Source organism: Ranitomeya variabilis, chromosome 2 (assembly GCF_051348905.1).
Source record: "Ranitomeya variabilis isolate aRanVar5 chromosome 2, aRanVar5.hap1, whole genome shotgun sequence".
Classification (NCBI taxonomy): Eukaryota; Metazoa; Chordata; class Amphibia; order Anura; family Dendrobatidae; genus Ranitomeya; species Ranitomeya variabilis.
Genome location: NC_135233.1, coordinates 375,673,415 through 375,698,641, shown reverse-complemented (window position 1 = coordinate 375,698,641; position 25,227 = coordinate 375,673,415). Strand labels below are relative to the sequence as shown.

The 25,227-nt window shown below is 43.5% G+C and overlaps 1 protein-coding gene across 2 annotated transcripts in view; it reads right to left on the bottom strand.

The window, feature by feature from the left end:
• The window catches only part of WDR62 (WD repeat domain 62), a 78,365-nt gene that overhangs the window by 23,358 nt on the left and 29,780 nt on the right, over positions 1–25,227 (bottom strand). For both annotated transcript variants that reach the window (XM_077286030.1, XM_077286031.1), the window contains exons 13-24: positions 23,795–23,920; positions 23,541–23,611; positions 23,176–23,297; positions 22,839–22,911; positions 22,230–22,341; positions 21,991–22,054; positions 21,256–21,378; positions 21,041–21,165; positions 20,415–20,467; positions 2,561–2,788; positions 1,636–1,784; positions 214–293 (exon numbers count right to left, since the gene is read on the bottom strand). In XM_077286030.1, coding sequence (XP_077142145.1) covers positions 214–293; positions 1,636–1,784; positions 2,561–2,788; positions 20,415–20,467; positions 21,041–21,165; positions 21,256–21,378; positions 21,991–22,054; positions 22,230–22,341; positions 22,839–22,911; positions 23,176–23,297; positions 23,541–23,611; positions 23,795–23,920 — 1,326 coding nt within the window. The remainder of the gene's footprint in view (positions 1–213; positions 294–1,635; positions 1,785–2,560; positions 2,789–20,414; positions 20,468–21,040; positions 21,166–21,255; positions 21,379–21,990; positions 22,055–22,229; positions 22,342–22,838; positions 22,912–23,175; positions 23,298–23,540; positions 23,612–23,794; positions 23,921–25,227) is intronic.

Sequence of the window (25,227 nt, the reverse complement as noted above, 5' to 3'; positions counted from 1 at the left end):
AGTGCCGATGGCACAAGAGGAGAGTATAGGCTTTATTAATTTTATAGGGGGTCGAATATTCCGTTTAAGAAGGGATTGTCCTGGTAGTGGACAATCCCTTTAATAACACAATATGAATACACATGTACCCTGTATATACTGTGCAATAACTACAGAAATAGTGTAAGATAGGAGACAAGAAGAGGGGCAACTGTTATTAGTGGCGACAGTTACCTGGGTCACAGCCGGATAACAGCCCATCGATGAGAGCAGCATTTCCCTTGTCAAAAGTCCTTTCTTCAATAGAAAAATAACTGAAAAATAGCACAAAAAAACCCCATATTATACAACATTAAAGCACCTGTCCATTCACGTAACTGATCAGATTACAGCACACACAGACATGAGAAATTCCTGCTCCACTGCCTCTAATTAGCACATGGAGGAGATTGGTAATGTAGCACTGAGCAATGTAGCTGTGACTCCAGCACTGGGGTTAGAAATCCTTACCTTCCATCAGAGGTCCCCAATGTTTCTGACCTTGAGAGCCACATTCAGCTCTTAGAGAGGGTCGGGAGCCACATCCAGCCTTGAGAGAGGGTCGCGAGCCACATTCAGCTGCCGCCCCCCTCACAATAGTGGCAACCAAAGCCCCCATTACAGGCATAATGGTTAACCAAAGCTTTTCCACAAAAATCACTCCAGAGCAGTATACTAAGATCCAGGAGTTCCCACAATACCCCATTCAGTATTCTCCTATAAAGCACTCCCAAGACACTGTCACATCCAGCTTCAAACATCTCCTCTGACAGGTGGTATCATCTTGTCTCCAGCGTACCATACTTAAATCATCTCAAAACCCCTAAGACCAGTATATGTGCGTCCAGATCTGCTCTTCTGTGCAGGGCTGCTCACAGAATTCACCATTTTCAGATTTGCTCTTCATACCTGTTTGCTAGACCTGGAGCTAATTCACCAAGCTGGCAGACAGCCGTGAGCCACAATTCATGGGACCGCGAGCTACATGTGGCTCCCGAGCTACAGGTTGGGGACCCCTGCCTTACATGATGCAGTATTTTGTAGTATTTCTCACACCAGTGCTGAATTCCCAGCTACTCTGCTAAGTACTGCGGTATGATACTACAAAATAGCAACATGAAAGGTAACATTCAGCAGTACTGAGCAATGTAGCTGTGAATATATTGCTTGGCTGAGCTAAACACTTACTAGGAATCAACAATTTTTGTAGGTCTCTGTCACTTCTCACTTTGTCCCCCCCCCTCCCCATAGACTTCATTTGGCAGATGTAATCTGATACTTCAGTTGTCTGCAAGTGCTCCATTTGAAAAAGATGAAGAGTTCAGCAGGCAGGGAGAAGTCGCTTATAAGTGGAGAAAGAAGCAGATTCTTTTGATAAAGATGGATTACATTTCTTATAATATGGATTTTTGAAATATTTCTTGAAACGACAAAGAGCCCAATATAATTACCGAGAGATAGAATATGGAGCATGTGACTCTGGAGAAAGGGGCAGAGGGTTCCTGTTGTGCCTGCACGTAGTAGGGTAAACGCAGGGGGAAGCGGATGGTCACAAGGGGAAGCGGACAAACTGCTTTGACTACTGGGTAGGTGGGGGACAATTTTTTTTTTTGTTACCTTTCTTCTTGCTGGGACACTTGTAGGGATGACGGGTAGTAGATACCGCTGGACTCTGATGACTGGGACTGAACGTCTGTGTCATCTAATGCAGACGCAGTCTCTGTGATGAACGTCCTATCGTCCAAGAAGTTGTTTCCGTCCTCGGACTGAAGAGAGCAGAAAAGTTCTGAGTGTCAAAGCCGGATTAGAGTATTCAGTGGTCACAGTCCGATGGAGAGGTGGGAACCGGAAGTTCGGCTGTGATCACGTGAACAATTGGAGGTTGCTACAATGAACGGAGCGGTGGTCCAGCACGCACACTACCAGGCCATAGGAGTGAACGGAGCGGTCGTCCAGCTCGCACACTACCAGGCCATAGGAGTGAACGGAGCGGTCGTCCAGCTCGCACACTACCAGGCCATAGGAGTGAACGGAGCGGTCGTCCAGCTCGCACACTACCAGGCCACAGGAGTGAACGGAGCGTTGGTTCAGCTCACACACTACGGTTACATTCACACAAGAGACTTTGGGTTCCTAAGCCCTTATTTGTCACTTATGCAAAGGTAATTAACATTTTTAGGTAAACCCATTTAAGGTAGTCTATAAGTGAACCGGTTAAAGCCTTGTTGGGCCGAGGGTCCAATCCACATTAATGAAAAGCATGCTCATGGCCAATTGAAGTGGTCAAAATGGAGAAGTAAGCACCTTATTTTCAAAGAGGCGCGTGCACCACCATGATTGGGATGTGGATTTGCAGGGAAAAGCCTCAGACCCATAAAGACATAACAGGATGGGCCACGCGCCCCTCAGTCACCCCAGCAGGAACTTCTGGGGAGGAGAGTTCCCCGATGCCAGGACTGCAACGTAGCATCTGCCACGAGCATCCAACATGTTCTACTGCCCTGGAGCATCTCACTGACATCAGTGGGGTAACATTCCTCACCTCCAGCAGATCCTGAAGACTTCTGGGTTCAATTACTTCCAGGTCTGTGGTCTCGTCCAAGAAGGAGTGTGCTCCGGGCTCGTGGTCCGGGGTACAGCAGTAGCTACAATCATTGTCGTTCAAGAAGTTTCGAATCAGAATGGCGCCGCTGTCACTTTGGGCCCAACGTCCCAGAGGCTGGTACTTATTTTGGGAGAGGACGACCAGGGGTTTATTCTTCTCTTTATCCTGTAACACCAGAGAACAGGTAGAACCAATACTTATATTTACCTCCTAGTACATCAACCCAGGCATCTTGTCTGTCAGCTTGCAAAGTGAAAGTAAAAATGTGCTCCAGCTGCAAACACAGTGAGCAGGAACTTCATGTTTATTTATTTATTTTTTTTACAATGCATTATGGCACTAACAGTATTGCTGGAGACAGAAGCTCATGCACTTAGAAACAGTAGTAAATAGTAAATAGTAGTTGGTGCAATATGTACAGTAATAAGCATTACTCTAACACTCAACAACTACTTATCCTAAATCACTGTCGGTTGAGTTGATGGCTTACCAAGATTGCCTAATAATTGGTTAAACCAAATGACCTCTTGACTAGTGTGGGCTGCACACACATACTCCGCTTCTGTGGATGACAAGGCTACAGACAACCATTTTCTGCTACACCGAGAAATTTAACTTACTCAAAGCTTGAACAAATAGCCGCTAGCCAATTTACGGTCACTTCAGTTAGGAGTCCAGTCTGCATCCACATAGCCTGTGAGTTTTAGATCTACTGTTGAAGAGTTGAAGAGATCCTTAAATTTGAGTCTTGAGAGTTTTACAAATATCGTTGAAATCTCTTAATGGAATCTCAGTCCTTTTGGCGCTGTTTTTCTACATATCTGTGGAGAATTCCAATTGTCGCTGTAATATCCGGTGGAGTCACAGTTGCTATATATAGAAGTTCCCCCACTGCTCATCTGTATTTCTTATTGTAAGGCAACAGATCACCTTCTTCGAACTTTAAGTAGGATGCTTCCATTAGGATTTATATACTTTTGACTGACATTCCAAACTGATTCAGAATGAAGGTGATCTTTGCACTTTGTTTAGAAGAAAGCTTCCATTTTCTTCTCTTTGGAACTGGACTCGTATAGAGTGTCACATTTCCAAGGTCTTTAGTTTCAAAATTCTGATTCAAAACTTATGTCATCTTTGCAGTTTCGGCTTCCTCTTGATGAACCATAATCACATCATCCTCACTTTCAGTCTGTACATTTTTAGTATTTAATGGCTTATTCCAATAAGACTTTGTTCATTTTTGGTGTTCCATGCTCTTGCCGATTACTTAAGACCATAGAGAAATTTTTGTGGTTTACAAACGAGACTTCACCCTCTTTGATAGAACCCTCAGGTGGGGTCATTTACGAGTCCTCTCCATGGTCACCATTTAAAAAGGCAGTTTTGGAGGTTTGTCAGATATTTGGACACGTTTTGTAAAGCGGCTATAACCATTAGAGTCCTGTATGTAGTCTGCTTAGCAACTGGAGAAAATGTGGCATCATAATCTTCACCATATTTCTGAGAATAACCTTTCACGACTAATCTTGCTTTCAATCTGTGAACATTGCCTTTAAGCCAAGTTCACACTTTCAGTATTTTACATGAGTATTTGGAAGCCAAAATCAGGAGTGGAACAATCAGAGGAAAGGATAATAGAGACACCTACACCACTTCAGCATTTTTCAATCTTGTGCTTTGCGGTTTCTATGCGATACATTCCGCATTTAGTTTATGGATTGTTGCTGAAACATGTAGAGTGGCTGAATACAGCCTCTAGGCGGGGTTTAGGGCTTTGCAGTCTGGTCCTAAAATAAATAGCTGATGAGGGTGACCATTTTATTCTTTTGGTGACAAAATTGACTTGTCATCCATAGAGTTTAACGTGCTGTGTGTGAAATTATGGTGGTTTAAAACAAAATTTTAAAAACCGCTTGGCCTGCTACAGGTAACCACATTTTAAGTAAAAATTTTTTCCTTTCTATTAATCAAGGAAACTTGGTTTCAAGAGACTAGCAATTACAAAATACATAAGGCATGCATTAAGGGACAAGGAAGTGTAAGTGCTGATGATGGCGCACGCACATGCAAAAGACGTGGGGCAAGTCCGGCTATGCCTGTTCATGGAGCACAAGAAACACATCCATCCACGACACATGGGTTCCTGTTCCACTTAGAGAGGCACAGTACACCACTACTGAAGCCACACCAGTGCGTACAGGTGGTCGGTTGGATAGCAGATAATGCTTCCAGCATGCTTGGCAGTACAATCCAGTCTTCCATGCGGTCCAGTCACTAGCCAAGAGTCTGGATCACTTAATCCTCACCTTGATCCTCCTTCCTCCCACCATGTTGAGTCCCACGAGACCAGTGATCGCTCACTGGGACACTCCGAGGAGCTCTTCACATTTTTTGATTGTGGCCTCTCACCCTGCTCGTTCCAAGAGAGAGGAGAACATGCTTTTTAGTGATGCACAAAACTTAGAGCAGCCACGGTCACAAGAAAATGACGGTGGGGAACGGCAAGTTTTGTCTATAGAGGTAGATGATGAGGAGTTAGCTGCCGATAAGTCAGGTTTTTGGTAAGTCACAAGTCAGGAGGACCAGAGTGCGGCAGCGGAAGATTACGTGGTGGATGATGAAGTCACAGATCTAACCTTGGAATCTGGCATGCAGAGCGAGCCCAGCAGTGCTGAGGGAGCGGGATCAGCAGCACTTAAACAGGTAGGTAGAGGCAGTGGGATGACAAGAGGGAGAAGGTGGGCAACTGTTCCGCAGAGTACCAACACTTGTGAATTTCTCCATAAAAGAGTCAGGTGTTCAAATTGGGGACTTTTTGTTTTTAAAAAGAGTTCTTAACAGACAGGCGCTTTTACCTATCAACAGAAAACACCTATGTGGTGAAACATGTGTATATATCTATATGTGTGTAGTGACATATGTCTAGGGTTATATGTGTGACTAGTGATAATGTAACATCTGTCCTGAAGGCAAGCCGCACCTAGGTGTTAATAGGTACTTCCTTGGGACTAGTAGAAATTGTGTCTCCATATCTCACCAGGAGGTCTAGCTAGGGCCAAGAAGAAAGTAACATTTGGCACCTCCTAGGACTTGGAGGGGAGGTGTTAATTGCGGCCTGAGGGTATCTATTCCTGAGAACCTTTTCACAAGTATCTCAAGAGAAAAATAATATATTCATTAGTAGTGCAGCCGTGGCCAATCAAAAAGCCAGCAATTATGATATTAACCTGAGGGGCCGGTCTAGAAACCTGACCTCCAGACCAAAGTTATAAATTTAGGCTGCAGACAGAGAATTGTGTTCACATGATGGGGGCAGCCCGAGAAGCTGGTGTGATCCAATCTACATTCGTCCTACCCCAGGGAGCAGAAAGCAACTACCAGTTAGATAATTTCTGTAAGTTTCTCCTATTTACTTTATACTGTTTTGCATAAGTTGTATGTCTTTATCATATTTTTATACCTTTTTCTTATTGTAAGCATTGAAACTTTTGTTATTAAAGTATAAAACTTTAACAAGTTGAATCTTGAATGTTCTAAAAGAATCCATAACCTAAGGTGTGTGAGCCTTATGAGTGATAGACATTATTAGTATTAGTTCCGGGACTCATCGCCTGTGTATTCGATGAGTGGTGGCAGCGTGTATGAGTGGGTGTGTGGCCTGGGTCAGTGTGTGATTTATGCTCCCATTACAGCATAGGACAGAGGCTGAATGCTGGACTGAGAGTGGGGAGATAGATTAACCCTTGCAGGCACAACCCCAAGTCACGTGTGAGAGCAGGCACGTGAAAAATAAGTGACACCACGGAGAAGGGATCCGTGACAGCCTACATGCTCACTTTGGTAAAAATGAACAAAACCTGGATTAGCCCTGACTTCCACACCACCAGATGACAGCAGCACATAAAGCGTTTTTAATCTTCAATATTTGACGGAGTCCGCCAGTTGTTGCCTTCAAGGGTGTATGGATGACCGGCTTCATAATGTTTTTTAGCTTTGCAATGTGTGCAGAGCCTTTATGAGTGTAGAAGTAACAAGTACACTTTGCTCACATTATTTGAATGAGGTACAATTGGTGCCTTCAAGGGAGTAAGGATGACCTGGCTTCTAATTTTTTGCAAACTTTGCACTTAGTGCATAGCCTTTATGAGTCTAGGAGTACCACTACATGACAATGTGAGCAGAATATGTATGAGGCCCTCTTTTGTGTCTAATACAGGGTATATCTGAGTCCATCTTGAAATCAAATTTTTGGAAGTTCTTGCTTTCTGCAAAAATTACAATTTTTTTTCCATTTTTTAATAAAACTTTCTATTTTTTTTTTAAATCTTTTTTTAAATTTTGCCTTACTTACAAGTCATTATACAGGAAAGAACGTTTAACTTTTTTTCCCTGTAAACTCCAATTTGACGTTGATTTTGAAAGCTTTGTCAGTTCTTAAAGTGGATTAAAAGTGTGACCAAATTGTTCTCCTTCCATTCAGCACTTTTTCCATCCATTTCAACATTTTCACTGCCCTGTGAATCAAAATGAGCATTAGGAATTGCTCGATTAGAGTAACAAACATCCGAGCATTTTAGTACTCACTCATTCCTAGTAGTTTGGAGAGTTTCTAATTTTGAAGTTGATGAAGGGACTTAATTTCCTCATTAGCAGCATTAATCCTCTTCAGTTTTTCATGGACAGGATAGTTGCTGCATCTCATCCCATGACTCCGGCTCTGACTGACACTTGGCTGGTATACCACTGTTTGATCTTGACAATCTCCTGACTTCAGGTTCTCCTGACTTTTCTGTTGCTTCTTCAATGGGTCAATGGGTGAAGAACGTAATCACACTTCTACATCCCGTTTTTTGTTATTTTGATATTGTGAAGGAGATTGTTGTTGCTTCAAGCTGGCATGATATCATGAAACTTGAGAGACACAAAGTTCTCATCAATCATTACATCTCTGCTTATTGTGATCTTGTTCATTTCTGGGTGCAGGATTCTATATCCTTTCTGGGTTTCACTGTTGCCCACCAGGATACCTTCTTTTGCATGAGATTCCGATTTGGTATATTTTTCTTTGGGAATACTTAACTCCCGAATATTCTTGTGTTGTAGTTCTGGCTTCTTGCTGTTCCATTGCTCAAATGGAGTTCTCACATGATTGCTTCACACCAATATGTTGTTGGCAAATTTGTACCAGAATTCTTCCACTCTCACAAGTGTCCGCTTCCTTTTTTCCACTACACTATTTCGTTCAGAGTTGTTTGGTACAGCGGTCTGAAACGAGATTCAATTTTTCCCCTTAAGAACTTTGCGTCTCATTACCTGTGTATTCAGTTCCATTGTCTGCATGCAGAATTTGTGGCATTCTCGAAAATTTGCCATATATTTCAAGCTTCTCTGGAACTTCATCTTTGCTGTGAAGCAGATATTCAAGATACGCAGTTGTCTAATCAATAAATGTGAGTATATATATATATATATATATATATATATATTAGAAAAAATGGAACAGCACACTCCACTACTTATCTTCGGGTGCAAAGCCCAGACAACCCGTCCTCGGTTGTTTCCAATTCATGCACTTCGCAAAAACAGGCAGCACTCCATAGTCTTTAGGTCAATATGCAGGTGTTTATTGTGCCCACATCTCCATGCAACGTTTAGGGTCTAACTGAGCCTTTCTCAAGCAGTGCACAAACCTCTTTACAGCGTATATATAGGGACAAAACCCCATCATCCCCTAAATCCAGCCAATTAGTGAATTCCATTAATTTACAAGTGATAACATTTCATTTACATGTGCATTGGTGCCAGCGGTGTACTATTTAAAAATACATAAAACAACTCCTTCATACAATTAGCTACCATACCTTAGGAGAGACATATTAATCATGGAGGAAGCAGCGTGTTAACAGCGTTCTCAAAGCGCTACTGCGCATGTCAGAGCGCTTCTATGTGCATACTGGTCACATGTTAGGTGGGGGGCCAATAGGAGCTCTGGTGTCTATATGACGTCACGCGCGTGCGCAGTAGCGCTTAGGCTCTCCATCTTAGATAAGGAATAGGCTGGCTTCATTAGCCCACTGCGCATGCACCGTAGCGCCAGTAACTAGATCTCATTAGAGATCATGCAATGACCTCCACAGCGTTACTTTAGGAGCGGTGTGGATAGGTGCCTATGGACATTTGCTAGTAACAGCAAAGTATTAAGAAAACATTTTTGGCAGCAAATTATCTCATAGTATTTCAAGGGTCACATTTATTATATCAAAATTTGCAAAGCATTCCACTCTTCTTAAAGAACATATGGTATTATTAAGATTTAAGGAAAAATTCCATACTTTATTAAAACACATTTGGTATTGTAAATTAACCACCTATGCGTTCACAGGAGCAACCCCGCTCCTTATATGCCATATGGACTCATATATACTGTGTCCAATCCTGCTATGAGTTATCAGGGAGTGTCTTAATTCAGACCCCCACCTGGCACTCATACAGTGTCTGGAGGGTGCCCCTCACCCCTCCGGACAAGGCGCCTCCACTCATGACCTCTGTATTGCAGTAGCACAGTAGTCCTGGCTATTATGAACAAACTGTGGTTTCATCTACTAGAATTGACCAATGTATATATTGCACCTAACCCTTTATGGCCATAGCATCAATCATGCCTAGAAAATTATAAGAGACAAACAAGGAAATTTTAATAATTTATTAATTGACCTCCCACCATCCACGTATATATTACAGAATGTTTTCAAAGAAGAATTATATAAATATCTAGTATAAATATGTGTATTTTCTTAGACAAATTATTCCTCCAGTGTATATGTCTCTCCAAACAGGGTCTTCCATTACATTAGACAACAACAGTACCTGGACAAAACATATACAGAATAAAATTAGGAACATACTAGTACAAATAAAGTATTCCCAAAGATAAAAAATACCAAACTTTCAATTACACAATGCTAATGTAGGAACGTTTTCTTATATAATTGCATGTAATTTAAAATCTACATTAAGGCCCATTGGCCTAAGTGTGTTCAATTTATAGATCCACATCATTTCTCTTTTGCGGAGGATCAGCTCCCTATCACCCCCCCTCCTATTAAGTGGTACCCTATCAATTATTTTAAATTTTAAGTCCTTTTCCAAATGATTACATTCCACAAAATGTTTAGGGACCGGAAGGTCGGTCCTCTTTTTCCTAATAGAATATCGGTGCTGGTTCATTCGTACTTTGAACTCACACGTCGTTTCCCCGACGTACCACAACTTACAAGGGCACATCAAGAGATACACTACATAATCTGAGCTGCATGTCAAATAATGTCTAATGTCATATTTTTTCTTTGTTTTTGGATTTTCAAACGTTGCTCCTTTCACCATAAAGGTGCAGTTCACACAGTTTAAACGATACCCCTTAGACCCCAGTCCAGAGCCTCTCACCTAGCCAAATCAGTTCTCATGCTTTGCACTGACGAGGGCCAACAGCCCAAAACACCGTGTCTGCGAATTGAGATACTGATTTGGCTTTTATCCTAAGTCATATTGCACGACTCGTTAGAGGGTTGATTGTGACTTGTAGGATCGCTACTTCCAACAGGTGGCGCTACAGAGTTAAGTCCTCTTTTTCTCAGAAGAGGCAATTTGCATATTTCCTTGTCTTGTGAGTTTCTTCACAGATAACAGATTGCTTTCAAGACTAGGGACGTAGAACATGTCCTTTACTGGGATCTTTCTACTTTGTGTTGGGAGGAATTGACAATTAATGTAACCATCTCCTATTCCTTCTGAATTCACAAACTGACCATTAGCCAAGATTACTTTCTCCGACTTACTTTTGTCAAGGTTAGAGAAGAAGATTCTGTCATTAGTCATATGACTAGTTGCGTCAGGGTCTATACTCCATGCACGGTTTAATGTACTTGCATTAACAGTAAACACAGACCCAGTAGTTGAAGTGTCATATTCTTCAGTATTTGCACTTTAATCCCTTTGATGATTGTTTTGCTTTTTCAGCGTATTCATTCTCGCCTTCCAGACTCTGCAGACAGCCCTTACGTGCCCTCATTTCTTGCAGGCAAAACACTCAAATGTTTCCTTCAAATTACTTATTTTTGGGTAGATCTTGGGTTTTTAAGGAGGATTCCGCTTTGGATACCTCACTGCTGCTTACACTTTTTGTCGTTCGCTTATACTCATCTACTAGCTTTACTCTAACATATTCCAATGTAAGGTCATAAACTGGGCGTGAATCTAGAACGGTTACAAGTGTGTCATAGCCATCTGGTAGACCGCTTAGCAGTGCAGCAAGATGCTCCACAATTTCTAGATTATTTCTTATATAATCCTGCATATCTTCGCCCTTAATTAGCTTAGACTGATACAGCTTTCTCATTAAATAGAGCCCATTGCTGAGATTTATCCTTTCATGCACTTTCTACGGCTGTTTCCAGATTCCTTTTGCAGGTTCACATGTACATATGTGCACAATATGATCATCATCTATACTGAGGGAGATTTGTGCTTTTTGATTTGTCTCTACCCAGTCTTCTGGTAGTGTGTCAGGTCTAGACTCTGGTGTGTATTTCCACGGACCTTCTCTTAGCAGCACCTTTACCTTGAATTTCCGGGATTGGTAGTTTTGGTTACTCAGATTCGACACTGAACTGCTCAGTGTTGCTGCTGGCAGCCATCTTTGCTTCTTCTTAGTACACTGTTGCTCTCTCCTTTGGGCTGTTCGCTGTGTCTTTGGGTTTCCGGGCCCATAACCTGTTGGCAGCGGATTAATCTCTGTACTCTCCAGCCGTTCAACAGTCAATATGTGTTTATTCAGGAACAAAGATAACACCGCTTACAACTGGTATTTCTTGTAGCTTAGGATCTTAGCATCTGTTCTGTCAGCTTCCAAAGTGAAACTAAAAGTGAAAGTGCTCCAGCTACACCGTGAACAGGAACTTACTGGTTTGTTTTTCTTTTAACAATGCGTGATTGGCGATATGATACTATTGCAGGAGACAGAAACCCATGCACTATTAAACAGTAGTAAATAGTAATTGTTGCACTTTATACCATAATATGCATAATTCCAACAATGACCAAGTATCGATTCTCTTTGTGGAGACAAGGCTGGTGTGTGGGGGCTTAGAAGCATGAAAATTAGCCCTCTGCCAGAAGGAAGAAACTGTCTCCAAAGCCACCTATTGGCTGATATCCTGTAAGATAGCACCAGACCCATTATGGAGCCTTGAATAATGATGATGAGACATCACTCAAACCCATTCATCGTCAGCACTGTGCCTGGGGTTTTGCGCCTCATCAGCACAGAGGTGATAGAGAAGTCATTAACCCCTTGGAGGCGGATTCATTTTTCTTTTTTTACCCCTGCCTTTCAAGATCCATAATAGTATTTCCCTCTGGAGGAGAGCCAATTTGCATACTTTTCCCAGGAAGCATTGCCTCTTCTGCGTGTTATTACAGAAGACTCGTATCCTCATGAGTCTTTCCTCTGTCAAGGTGAAAATATATTTCCTTATATACTTTTTGTACTTTTATATCTTATACTGTAAAACAATAAGTTTTTCCTATCTGCTAGCTAATGCATATGTAATTGTATCTAAAGATGGCTGCCAGTGTTCATTCTTCACCTCAGTTTAGAATTTGAAGGGTTAAGTATATTTCTCCTGAAAAGATAACTCTGGAATGTGAAGAAAGAAGTAACCACCAGAAGACGTCCAGCGAATCAGGAGGAGATTGAGCACTAGACGTATGCTGCTGAAACCCCGCCTATTGCATTCCCTTTTAGTATTGTGTATTTTAGAATAAAGTTCAGTTGCTGTGACGGTTACACACATGTGTGTGTGGATCCACGAGCATGCACTAAGATTGAACCAGCTACCTGTCTGACTCATTCTTACCCGGTACCACATGCTTATAGTTTAATTTGGAATGACTGGTGAAGGAAGGATGTATTTGTCGTTACGACCCCGACAATTGGCAGCCCAACGGGGGGCGTGGCCAGCGATCCGAGACCCCCTGGACCCATGCCTGGATGTCTGTGGATGATACCCGTAGTGGCTGACCTCGAGGACTGATCACCCTCCGCACACGGTAAGTGGCGATCATATACATTGTATGTGTCACACTTGCTAGTGTCTCAGCCGTTATTGGTTTGTCTGTGGTCTCTTTGGGTCTGGGGAGTGACCGGTCGAGTGGTGAGATCGAACGTGATCCTGTGCCACGCTCTGAACCAGCAACTGAGAGACGTTGCATTCTGTGCGTTCTCTGTACACCACACCTCCTCCACCGGTCATTGTACTCCGTTCAACCACCCTACCCGTGACTATTGTCTAGTAGTGAAGTGGAGTGATAAATTGAGCCAGTTGTAGATTGTGGGGCAGCTTAGAGAAAGGGATAGGAGACGCAGCCTCTGTGATATTGTACTAACAGGTAATTAAGACGTCCCGAGTGGGGGACCACCAGAATTTTGAGTACAAACAGGTAATTAAGACGCCCTGTACGGAGCCACCAGAAATAGGTAATTAAGACGTCCCGGAACGGGACCACCAGAAACAGGTAATTAAGACGCTCCGTACGGGACCACCAGAATTTTTGTGGAGGGCTCTCACTAGGAGACCGCCTCCCAACGGTTTGGGATATCGTGGCAGGATAGTCTGTTAATCACTGTTGTTCAGGTTAGGGACGGAAACGTTGAGCGAGAGGCTCCGTGTTTTTTAGAATATCAGTGTTGAAGATCGCTGCCAGTGGTTTTACTGCAGAAAATCACAGTATCCTGGGAGCCAAGCTGCGTATCTTAAAGCAAAGGAAGTCCGTGCCCCACAAGTTAGATGAGGATGCTGTGGAAGTCAAGACAATGGTCACGGGAGGGCAAGAAGGCAGTCAGGAATGTTGAGAGATTGTATAAGCATGTAGGATTGCCCTCGTCAGGGAGATTGCAGCCAGCTATGTGGCCCAATCTCATAGAAAATAAAAGGGGCATGTTGAAAGATAAAGGATTGTTAGAACAAGCGCAAGCTTATCTGCGAGTTGTGCGAGGCTTAAAGAACAAAGGATGAAAATAGGTTGATGGAGAGGAAGGATCAGACAATGTAGAGCCCGTGTTTGGTTATAAAATGCCTTAGAATTGTGATCTTACAGATTGAAAAAATGGCCGCCGTGCCACTGATGATGAAAATGCAGTCTCAGCCAGCGCCCTGTAATGGCGACGGGATGAGCTCTCCAGAAGCGTAGGTGTGTCCTGTTTGTGTTGTGCAGAATCCAACCTGGGTGGAAACCTGCCGTGTGTGTGCGTACGGGCCGTCCTTGGGGCTCCGCCCAGACCACGGAGGATCATAGGAAAGTTTTGTAGAAATTAAGTCTGAAAACTGCTGCAATTTGTTACTTTGTAGAAGATACGGAACTTTTATCAGTGCTGTGTAGGGGAGGGGGGGAGCGGACCGCTGCGAGATTTCTTTGTCAGTTCTCCTGTTTTCTCCTTATCTACGCTACGTGCCAGAGAAAGAGGGGGGCAAACAGCTGGGCTTTTGTATTCTCCCTTGTGCGCTGTGGAATGCAGTGATTTTCTTATCTCCGTGTTACTAGATGGGAGGGGGTGCGTGAATCCCTGCGCGACCTGCTTGTAATTTTTCCCTTCGGTGCTGTGGGCTAGAGGGAAGGGGAACCATGTATTGCATTCCAAAGTTTTTTTCTGTCCTTGGTTTAGTACAGGCTGAGAGATTTGTGTTTAAAGCAATAAGTACTGTATGAAATTGGAAGTGAAATAGATCTGTGTCTAGTCTTAGAGGAAAACTTGTAAGTAATTGAAAGATTGGTAATTACCTGTATCAAGTTGAGTGATTGATATATATAGCAAATTGAAGATAAACAGGGGGTCTCCCTGTTAGATAATATGGTCCCTCCCCAGGAAATTAAGCCTCTACTCCCGACTGTAAACCCTGTGCCCCTTACAGTTAAGGCAGCAATATATACTGGATTGCCAAGAAGTTCTATGGGCGTCTTATGGTAGTGTTTAAAGATCTGGGATTCCCATTGTAATAAAAAGCCCATTCATACCTTTTTGTAGTAGACCCGATATTGAGATTTCCACTAAAGAGTTTTCAAAAGAATTTAGCCCAGCAGGAAAGACAAGGGTTAAATCACTAGCCGTAGTGATTCTTGCTCGCTCACTGGCCCCCACCACTGCAGCTGCGAGATCAGTGTTTCTTATCTCCATGTAACAGACTCCAATTTCTACCCCCTCCTTTGTACACGTGAGTCCAGCTTCACACTCCAATACGCCTTTAACCCTGTATAGGAATCTAACTCCCTCCCAGCTTCCTTATGTCAATTTTCAGACCAAGAGCTTGTTTTAATCGATGTAGATGGCAGACCCCCCCAGCCCGGAAAGGCCCCTACATCTCCTCTTCCCGTGAAACCTTCACACTTACAAGGCTAGATTTTCCAGGAATCTGAAGTTTGGTTCCCTGTCATTCACGTTACTACATCACACCTCAGGGCTCCCAGGTTCTTTTCTCAGTAGGGTATGGGGACATAAATACCCACCAGATAGGAGCCATAGTGAACCCAGCGGCCGCCTGGATACGGTGGCAAGAGGAAGTCCCTTATGTGTTTGGGCCGTGTTGTCTGTCCAGTTGTTGCTACACAAATCTTCAGAGATTGTTTTCAGTCACCCACTGACGGTCCATACCCCACACGATGTACATAGTATCCTTAACCAAGTACAAACTAGCCACATGTCCATGGCTGGACAGCTGCGACTTCGGTGTGCTATTCTCATGCCTACTAATGTGATTTTGAAAAGGTGCGCTGTCCTGAACCCCGCTACTCTTCTCCTAGTTCCTATGGATCCAAAGGGGGGAGGAGTAGGTGATATGAAGGTGACATGAAAAAGGACACTCCTTTTCTTTCTAGAATGGATCCAGAGGAACAAGATTAGGTTTCCAAACCACATGATTGTCCGGAATTGATGTCTCAGGAAACGGCTGGTCTCTAGTGTGCCTATTCTAATGCTGATTTTGAGCTTTTTGTAGATGGATCCCGTCACCAAGATGACCAAGGACGCTACTGTACCAGATATGCTGTGGTCTCAGAACATGAGGTAATCAAGGCAGAGTCAATGCCAGCTCATATGTCTGCACAAGAAGCGTGCAAACTAGCAGAAGGTAAGACTGTAAATATCTACACTGATTCCAGGTATGCTTTTGGCATTGCACACGATTATGGGCCTATCTGGAGAGCCAGGGCTTTCCTGATAGCAAATGGCCACCACATTAAACATGCTGAGGCAGTCCAGCAACTTATGAATGCACTACAGCTTCCCACCCAAGCAGGCATCATAAAGGTAAAGGCACATACCAAAGGCACTGATGGACGGACAAAGGGTAACGCACTGGCAGACCAGGCTGCCAAGAAAGCAGCAAGCACTCCTGTAGCCTCTCAAGTACATCACCTAGACACCCCACCATCTCCACTTGTGTTGAAAGACATCTTAGCCCGGTTACAAGAACAGGCAAGTAAGGAGGAGAAAAATAGGTGGCAAAAGATAGGGGCTTGCTCTGATACCGTCACTGGACTATGGGGGAGGGGTGAAAAGGTCTGCCTGCCACAGGTACTGTACCCAATGATGGCACAGGTTCTGCACGGGAATGTGCACCACTCGAAGACGGCCATGTGTGACACCCTACAGAAACAATGGATTGCCCCCGGGTTTTCCACCTGCGCAAAAAGGCAGGTACAGAGCTGCATGATATGTGCCACACATAATCAGGGTAGGACAGTGAAAACTCCATCCAAACACACTCCCCGGCCCCTTTAACCAATTCCAGAGACTGCAGATTGATTAAATTCAGTTACCTAGGGTAGGGACGTATGAGAATGTGTTGGTCTGCATTGATTTATTTTCAGGTTGGCCAGAAGCCTACCCAGTTGCCAAAGCTACGGCTAAGACAACGGCGAAGAAACTGATGGCTGACATCATATGCAGGTATGGAGTTCCTGAAGTCATTGAAAGCGATCGGAGTTCCCATTTTACTGGAGAGATCATGTCAGAGGTAATGGCAGCTCTGGGGGGTAAGTCAAGCATTGCAAACTCCATCCGTAGAGCAGTGGAAAAGTGGGGAGACTAAATGGAACTCTTAAGCTTAAAATCCAGAAGGCAATGACAGAGACTGGTAAACCATGAACAGAATGCCTTCCTCTAGCTTTGTTTTCAGTAAGATATACCCCAAACAGGAAGACAGGACTGTCACCGTATGAGATTCTGTTTGGCAGGAGCCCCAATTTTGAATGTTTCTTTCCATAACAGTTGCAGCTCAAGTACCAGGACTTGACTAGCTATGTGCAGGCCTTACATGGACACTTTGCCAAAGTGCATTTAACCGTTTTCAGTTCTTTTCCAGACCCAGACAAGGTTCCTGGACACCATCCCTTTGTGCCAGGAGACCTGGTGTATGTGAAAAAGTTTGTGCGCAGAGATTGTCTCCAGATGAGATTTGAAGGACCCCACACAGTGATCCTGGTCACCCCCACTGCAGTAAAACTTGAAGGAAGGAGCACTTGGATCCACGCCTCATATTGTAAAAGAGATCGAACCAGTGTTTAGTCACAGTAGTGACTGAAGGGAAATGTTGCTGTTGTTTTTGATCCTGGAACTGAGGGCTATCCTCGCCCCTACTTCTTCGGCCCCTATTGCAAAAATAAGAATTCTGGTCCCACTATTCTCTGGGTAAATCTGACAGCCCCGGTGAATATCTGGCGATTTGATTTCTGTGATGTAGTCAAGTACCTCGAGACTGAACGGGTGGTAGAGGGAATCATCCAGTTTTATATGTGTGTTACCAGAAATGACAACAATAATTGTTATTATTGGACAGATGCTGCCTGGAATACAGGAGATGATTGGGGATATAAACCTAGCGAAGCCATGTTCCCTAAGGATAGGACGGGTAGGAGTCTTCGTGGGAGAATGCATCTAACAGCCCTTCTGCAACCACTTAGGGGCTGTAAATGGGGTAAAAGTTGTCACCCCCTCCTCCTGAATCTTGAAAATCCCCAATCTGCTGATCTGCAGACGTTCGTATTAGGAAGGCATTATAATTATGTATTTAGTGCTGGACCCTATGCGTATTTAGGCCATATACAGCTCCAGGATATTAGCTCTAGACCAACCAAGGCCCCTGTTACCAGTACACCTAAAACAGGCCCAGGTGAGCGTTTGCAAAATGTAGTTAATGAAGTGATACCCATTCCAGGTCTCAGTTAGCAAGAGGTTTTCTCCATAGAAACACAAACAGCCCCAAGGAAAAACCTATGGTTAGAATGGGTGAGATACAATGTAAGAGTCCAGAATATCTCTGTAGGATGTATTGCTTGTGCTGCTGCGAATACACACCTCTACACACATGCATTGCTTTTTCCTGATGACAACACCACTGCCCGTGTCATGAATTTGTTGAAAGGTTTGAAGCCCACTGATTGCCCAGATTATGTCCCACTAATTCATGAGAAACCTAGACTAAAGGTCCCAGGAGAAGTAACCGTATTAGCTGACAATTACACCTGCTATAATTCGCACGACACCACAGGTACACCAGTAGGGATCTTCGAGATAGGTTTCTGCAAAGAGAACAGTTCTTTAGATACTGATTTGCTAATTAAACATAACCAATAAATGTCGTACATATAATGTGTATGTGGAGACGGTAAGCTCCGTCCTAGGTTGCCTAATGCCTGGATAAGCCAATGCACCCCTGTTAAACTAGCTATGCAGTTCAAGATTTTATTTTTGGGATCCAAAGATACCTGATGAACCTACCAGAAAGAGGAGAAGTTTTGATCAGCTCCACATGAGTTATGAAGAAGATCCACTAGTATATATTGATACCATTGGAGTGCCAAGGGGGGTGCCTGACCAGTTTAAAGCCCAGAACCAGATTTATGCCGGCATTGCTTCTATTATCCCACAGGTGCAGATTAATAAAAATGTTGAATGGATCAAATATATATATTACAGTGAACAAAGGTTTGTCAATTATAGCTGTGATGCCTTCCAGGATATAGTTGAGGATTTGGGCCCTAACACTTGTATGACCCGTGCTGCAACCCGACCTAAGAGAATTACACTGAATCCTGTCCAGACAAGATCACATGCAGTGATATAAGAAGCTGACACAGGATTGTGGTTGGTGGATAGTGGGGACATTAACTTTTGGAAGTAGGCTGACAGTAATCCTTTTGGGAAGGAGCTGTAGACCAGCATGTCATGTCACGTCCCCACCACCAGAGAACCAACCACATCAGGTAGGGTAAGACAGATACAGGAGTATTATCCCTGGAGGCCCTCTGACTAGCTAGCTATGCAAAAACAATTGGCTGACCCTGAACCAAACTTTCCCATTTTTTCAGATAAAGACAATATGATAGATGTATAAGTGCACCTGGGCAGGCCTAGGTAGTTAGTGAGCACAAAAACAGGTGACGTGCTAGGACGCAAATTTAGACTTTTTATAGATGTGACAAAAGGAGAGAGTGTAGAGCTATACTTTGGACGGTTACAGCTGAAATGGGAAGACATGGAGTACAGTCCCATAAACCCACTTGATGTTAGAGTATTGGTAAATGCATTCATTGACGGTATGACCAAAGACTTACGATACGAAATATAGACAGCCAGAATGGAAAAATGTAGATCCAAGAGACCTGAAGGTTTCTAAAGAAGTTGAACGAATTAGGACAATAAGACGATGTGTCATGTATGCTGGAGTAGACACATCTTTCTTCTCCAGTTGGTTAGGTGGGATCAAGGGATTCCTTCAATAAGTTTGTTTGGTACTAATTGCCCTCCTTATAATTGGATCGATAATTTTCTGTTGTGTTATTCCCTTGTATAAAAAGGTTATTGCCAAAGCAACTCCGACTGGCGCCTTCCTCAATCAAGAAGTAGACCCACCAGAGTACGATGGTACTGATCCAAGGGAGATCCCTAAGTATATTCCCCTCAAGAGAGTAGACAAAATCCCCCTTCTTAGATGATGCTAAGAGATTTAGTTTAGGGACAGTGGGAGAACTCCATGTGAGGTTAGTGAAGGGTTCAGCTGCCTGGAGGCCTCTCGCTAGGGGAGAGTTTCTGAGGTGTCTGGATGAAGAAATCCACCTCCCCTTTTCCCATCACATGGACAGTCTCGAAGGATCTTTCTTTAAGGGAAAAACTTAGTGTTTAGGGGGGATTGTCAAGGTGAAAATATATTTCCTTATATACTTTTTGTACTTTTATATCTTATACTGTAAAACAATAAGTTTTTCCTATCTGCTAGCTAATGCATATGTAATTGTATCTAAAGATGGCTGCCAGTGTTCATTCTTCACCTCAGTTTAGAATTTGAAGGGTTAAGTATATTTCTCCTGAAAAGATAACTCTGGAATGTGAAGAAAGAAGTAACCACCAGAAGACGTCCAGCGAATCAGGAGTAGATTGAGCACTAGACGTATGCTGCTGAAACCCCGCCTATTGCATTCCCTTTTAGTATTGTGTATTTTAGAATAAAGTTCAGTTGCTGTGACGGTTACACACATGTGTGTGGATCCACGAGCATGCACTAAGATTGAACCAGCTACCTGTCTGACTCATTCTTACCCGGTACCACATGCTTATAGTTTAATTTGGAATGACTGGTGAAGGAAGGATGTATTTGTCGTTACGACCCCGACACCTCCATATTATATATAACGCTGTAGACCTGAAACGAGGCACATATCATCAGCCGATCGCCCGACTTACCAGCTTCCTCAGCCACATTGGGCGTTTCCCATTAGTCTGCAGAAAGGTGGGATCTAGAATAAAATAAAAAAGGGTCGTATTAGTGACTCTCACCCAGAAGACCCCATATCACATGAGCAGAACAGCAGCTATGAGGCCACCGCCAGTCATACAGCCAAGAAGACACCATGCCAAGTGGGACTTCACTGTCCACTCGCCCATGAGCTAGACAGGAAAGTAGATACAGATCTGGTATATAATGCTAGAGCCGCTTTCTTCTTCATATATGGGTCATCGATGAGCGCGACACGAGAAGGTCAACGCAAAGAGTACCGGTCGCGAGACCAAGCGCTGGCAAACATACGGGAACTACAGAGATTGGGTCCTTCCCTCCTGAGTGGTAAATAAGCAGAGGGAGAAGCTGCAGCTGCGTCTCCCTCCTCTGCCTTCTTACCTGTTTTATACTAGAAGGATACTTATGAGAACTTGGGGATTCTCTGAACAGTTACCAAGATAAAAACATATACTTGGAGTGTGAGTGTGTGTGGGTGTGCATGCATTATATATACCACCACCCACTATACATATCAAAAATGGTTACCGTCAGATCCACAGCGGATGAAGGCAGCTGACTATGAAATCATTACCTGCTTCAAAGCCGTCATTTATTGGGGTATCTGGCGAGGGCTCATCATCATCATCACTGTTTCTATCCCAGAATAGGTCATCTTGGGAGCTCTCGTCCAGGGGGCTGACCACAAAGGTCTCTCTCCTGGAAGTGACAGAACAGGTCACCAATGGCCGTACATCACGTAAAGTACAGACGTTTCTACAAGGCGCGAGACTGCTGCCCTCATCTCACCTGGTATTAACAGGACATGTCGCTTCTCCGGCTGCGTTGCTCTTCCCCTCCGCATTCATCTCCGCCAGCTGGTGCCTCATACAGGTGGTCATGACGGGGTCCAGCTTCCAGACGAAGATGCAGCTGCTCATAATTTAAAAGAAAAAATAAAAATATTACAAAAAGTTGAGTATTAATGCCAAAACTATCAGCAGGCACCAAAAAGGAACCAGAAAATATGTCTTCTCTGCCTAGCATGACTGCCCAGTCGCAGGATGTGATTGCAGACACAGATGCTGCAGCTACATACCCCCCTCCTCTCTCTACTTTTATTTAAAAAAAATTAAAACATTTTTTTGGGACCAGCGGCTTTATAGAGATATAATAAAGAAGACAAACTGAGACACTGGATGGTTGTACAGTTTCAGCTTTGCAGGACCAAAATACAAAAAAAAAACTTCCTACTACCTGCAGAATTCCCAGCGCTTCTTCTGATTGGCAGGCCCCACGATATCATTATGCTACGGCACAATAATCAGAATAGGCATGCGAGAGGCTGCGGGATCCAGGAGGGTCTCATGGCTTTGGTCCAACAGCTACGGACTACCAATAAGACCCCAATACCAGGGTCGCGGGAATCCTTGTGCTAAACTCTATAGCTATGCTATGGGCCCCACTCTCGGAGTCTTTCCACCCCCCAATGCCAGATCAGGAAGGAGAAAGGCTTCTGATGACCCCTTTAAAACGGCAGCAGACCTGTCTCCAGACACAGTGATCAGTCTTCTACAGTCGCGGGTAAACTTCATGTCAGTGACGATATCTGGAAGAGAAGACAATGGTCACTTCCCACAGTCGCTGATGTCATTAATGGGAACATTAAACTCCTCGCCATTGCATTGTGAATCCGTCAGCAGAAAACACACGGCGGCCAGTACTCTGTATACGGAGTGGGGGATACAGACCGGGCAATGGACCATGTGACATGTAACACTGACCTGAGTGACCGTACATCGTGGCGACACATTCCCCGGTTTGCAAATCGAAGATGGAGATGTTCTTGTTGGAGCAGCTCGTAGCGAAGAATCTCCCAGACGGATCCATTTGTACCTGGAAAATTAAAGTCGGCACAGATAGAAATGATCAGCAGTATCCAGAAATGCACAGAAAGGAGGGAGCGGCATCAAATTGTCCAGAAGTGCTGGATTTTTCCTTTATGCCAATTTGCTAATTAGGTGCTCGGTGCACCTTGGGTGTGGCCAAGCAGTTCAGAGCATCTTCTCCTGTACATGTCTCCACCCATCTTGCTTGATTGACAAGCTCTGTCTGCACTGAAGTCTTGCTCTGTACATAACAGTACCAACAGGCCTCCAGGTGAACAGACTGTGTGCGTGGTGCCGACACTTCTGAAAGAAGCAAGATTTCAGTGGAGACGGCTATGATGGGAAGATGTCCTAAACCGCACCCATAGTGCACTGAACCCCCAATTAGCATATTGGAAGAAAGGAAGGTTGTGAAAACGGGGAAAATATGATTTTTTTTTTATCAGGGCAGAGTCACCTTGTGTAGGTTGACTTCCAAGGCAATGATGGAGGACGACCGCCTACCTTCAGCAAGGCTCCTCCACTGGGTGAACTCTTCAGAGCCTTCTCCTGCTTCCCTGACGAGATATTGTACAACCTGGAAGTAACACCATTACGGTCATACATAGGTGCGGCATGTGAGCGGCATCACAGGGGAAGACAGACTAAACACTCAGAGGGCCTTTCCGGTGCCCATCATTTCACACACCAGGAATCGAGAGACGCCGGTGGTTTAGCGCCAAGAAAAAAAAAAAAGTCATCAGCGCCTCTCACCTCCAGATGGGGAAGCGAGAGGTCAGAGATCCCCTTTATAAAAAAAAAAAAAAGCAGAGGAGGAAGACACTCCCCAGATGACACTTACCGGACACTTTTATCCTGACAGGCGACCGCGGCAGTCTTCTGGGTGACGTCCACGTCCAGGTCGTATAAGGTGGTCTTTTCCACAACGTGATGCAGACGAACAAAACTGACCCCATCGGGAAGCTAAAAACGGGAGGATTCAGAGGAAACTCAATGATCAACAAGATACAGCTCCTTGTCTGCCCCTGGATCATGAAAGGGTTAAAGCAGAAGTGCAAATTATCAAGTATCCGCAGGATCATTGGGACATCCCTCAATCCTGAGGACAAGAACAAAGTGATGGTCCCGGACCACCGCCCATGTGTAACGAGTCCAGTGCACATTGTTATCTACCTGCTGCAGGTCATGATGAAGATTATTAATTACCATATGAGCAGGACGGAAATAAATGCTCTTATCGGCTCCGCAGCTTATCATGTGCAGCTGGTCCCCGTCACCTGGAAGACACAAGGAGGAGGAAAGAGACGTTAGAGGGAAATGGCCCAAAATGTGGCAGGAAAATCACAGCACAAAACGTCAGAATAAATTGTACTATTACCGGGTATAATCTGAAGATAAGGCTAATGGGGGTCTTACCAAAGCCCCATCACACACACACACAGGGGGGAGAAGGAGCGCACCTGAAAACTTCACTGCGGTTATGGAGGAAGAGTGGTCATCCAGAGTCTGCAGCAACGTGTAGTCACGGTCCACATGAAGGATATGGATTAAACGATCTCTACTGGCCGAAGCCAAAAGTGTCACTCCTAACAGAGAAAAGCAGTATAACCGTTATATTCTTGTACATAGGAGCAGTATTATAGTAGTTATATTCTTGTACATAGGAGCAGTATTATAGGAGTTATATTCTTGTACATAGGAGCAGTATTATAGTAGTTATATTCTTGTACATAGGGGCAGTATTATAGGAGTTATATTCTTGTACATAGGGGCAGTATTATAGGAGTTATATTCTTGTACATAGGAGCAGTATTATAGTAGTTATATTCTTGTACATAGGAGCAGTATTATAGTAGTTATATTCTTGTACATAGGGGCAGTATTATAGGAGTTATATTCTTGTACATAGGGGCAGTATTATAGGAGTTATATTCTTGTACATAGGAGCAGTATTATAGTAGTTCTATTCTTGTACATAGAAGGCAGTATTATAGTAGTTATATTCTTGTACATAGGGACAGTATTATAGTAGTTCTATTCTTGTACATAGGGGCAGTATTATAGTAGTTATATTCTTGTACATGGGGACAGTATTATAGTAGTTATATTCTTGTACATAGGAGCAGTATTATAGTAGTTCTATTCTTGTACATAGGGGCAGTATTATAGTATTTATATTCTTGTACATAGGGACAGTATTATAGTAGTTATATTCTTGTACATAGGGACAGTATTATAGTAGTTCTATTCTTGTACATAGGGGCAGTATTATAGTAGTTATATTCTTGTACATAGGAGCAGTATTACAGTAGTTCTATTCTTGTACATAGGGGCAGTATTATAGTATTTATATTCTTGTACATAGGGGCAGTATTATAGTATTTATATTCTTGTACATAGGAGCAGTATTATAGTAGTTATATTCTTGTACATAGGGACAGTATTATAGTAGTTCTATTCTTGTACATAGGGGCAGTATTATAGTAGTTATATTCTTGTACATAGGGGACAGTATTATAGTAGTTATATTCTTGTACATAGGGGACAGTATTATAGTAGTTTTATTCTTGTACATAGGGGCAGTATTATAGTATTTATATTCTTGTATATAGAGGCAGTATTATAGTAGTTATATTCTTGTACATAGGAGCAGTATTATAGTAGTTATATTCTTGTACATAGGGGGCAGTATTATAGTAGTGATTTGGAGCGCCCCTACGCTAAGGGCAATGGGGTACTCGGTACCGGGTCCCTCGGTTCGGTGGATGTCACGGTGGCCCGACCCGGCCCGTGGCCCTTTGAGGGGCGTCCAGTAATGACAGGACAAGAGTTTATAGAATGAATGTTCGTGACGCCACCTGTGGTATTCGGTCAGGGTGACCGACGCTGCTTA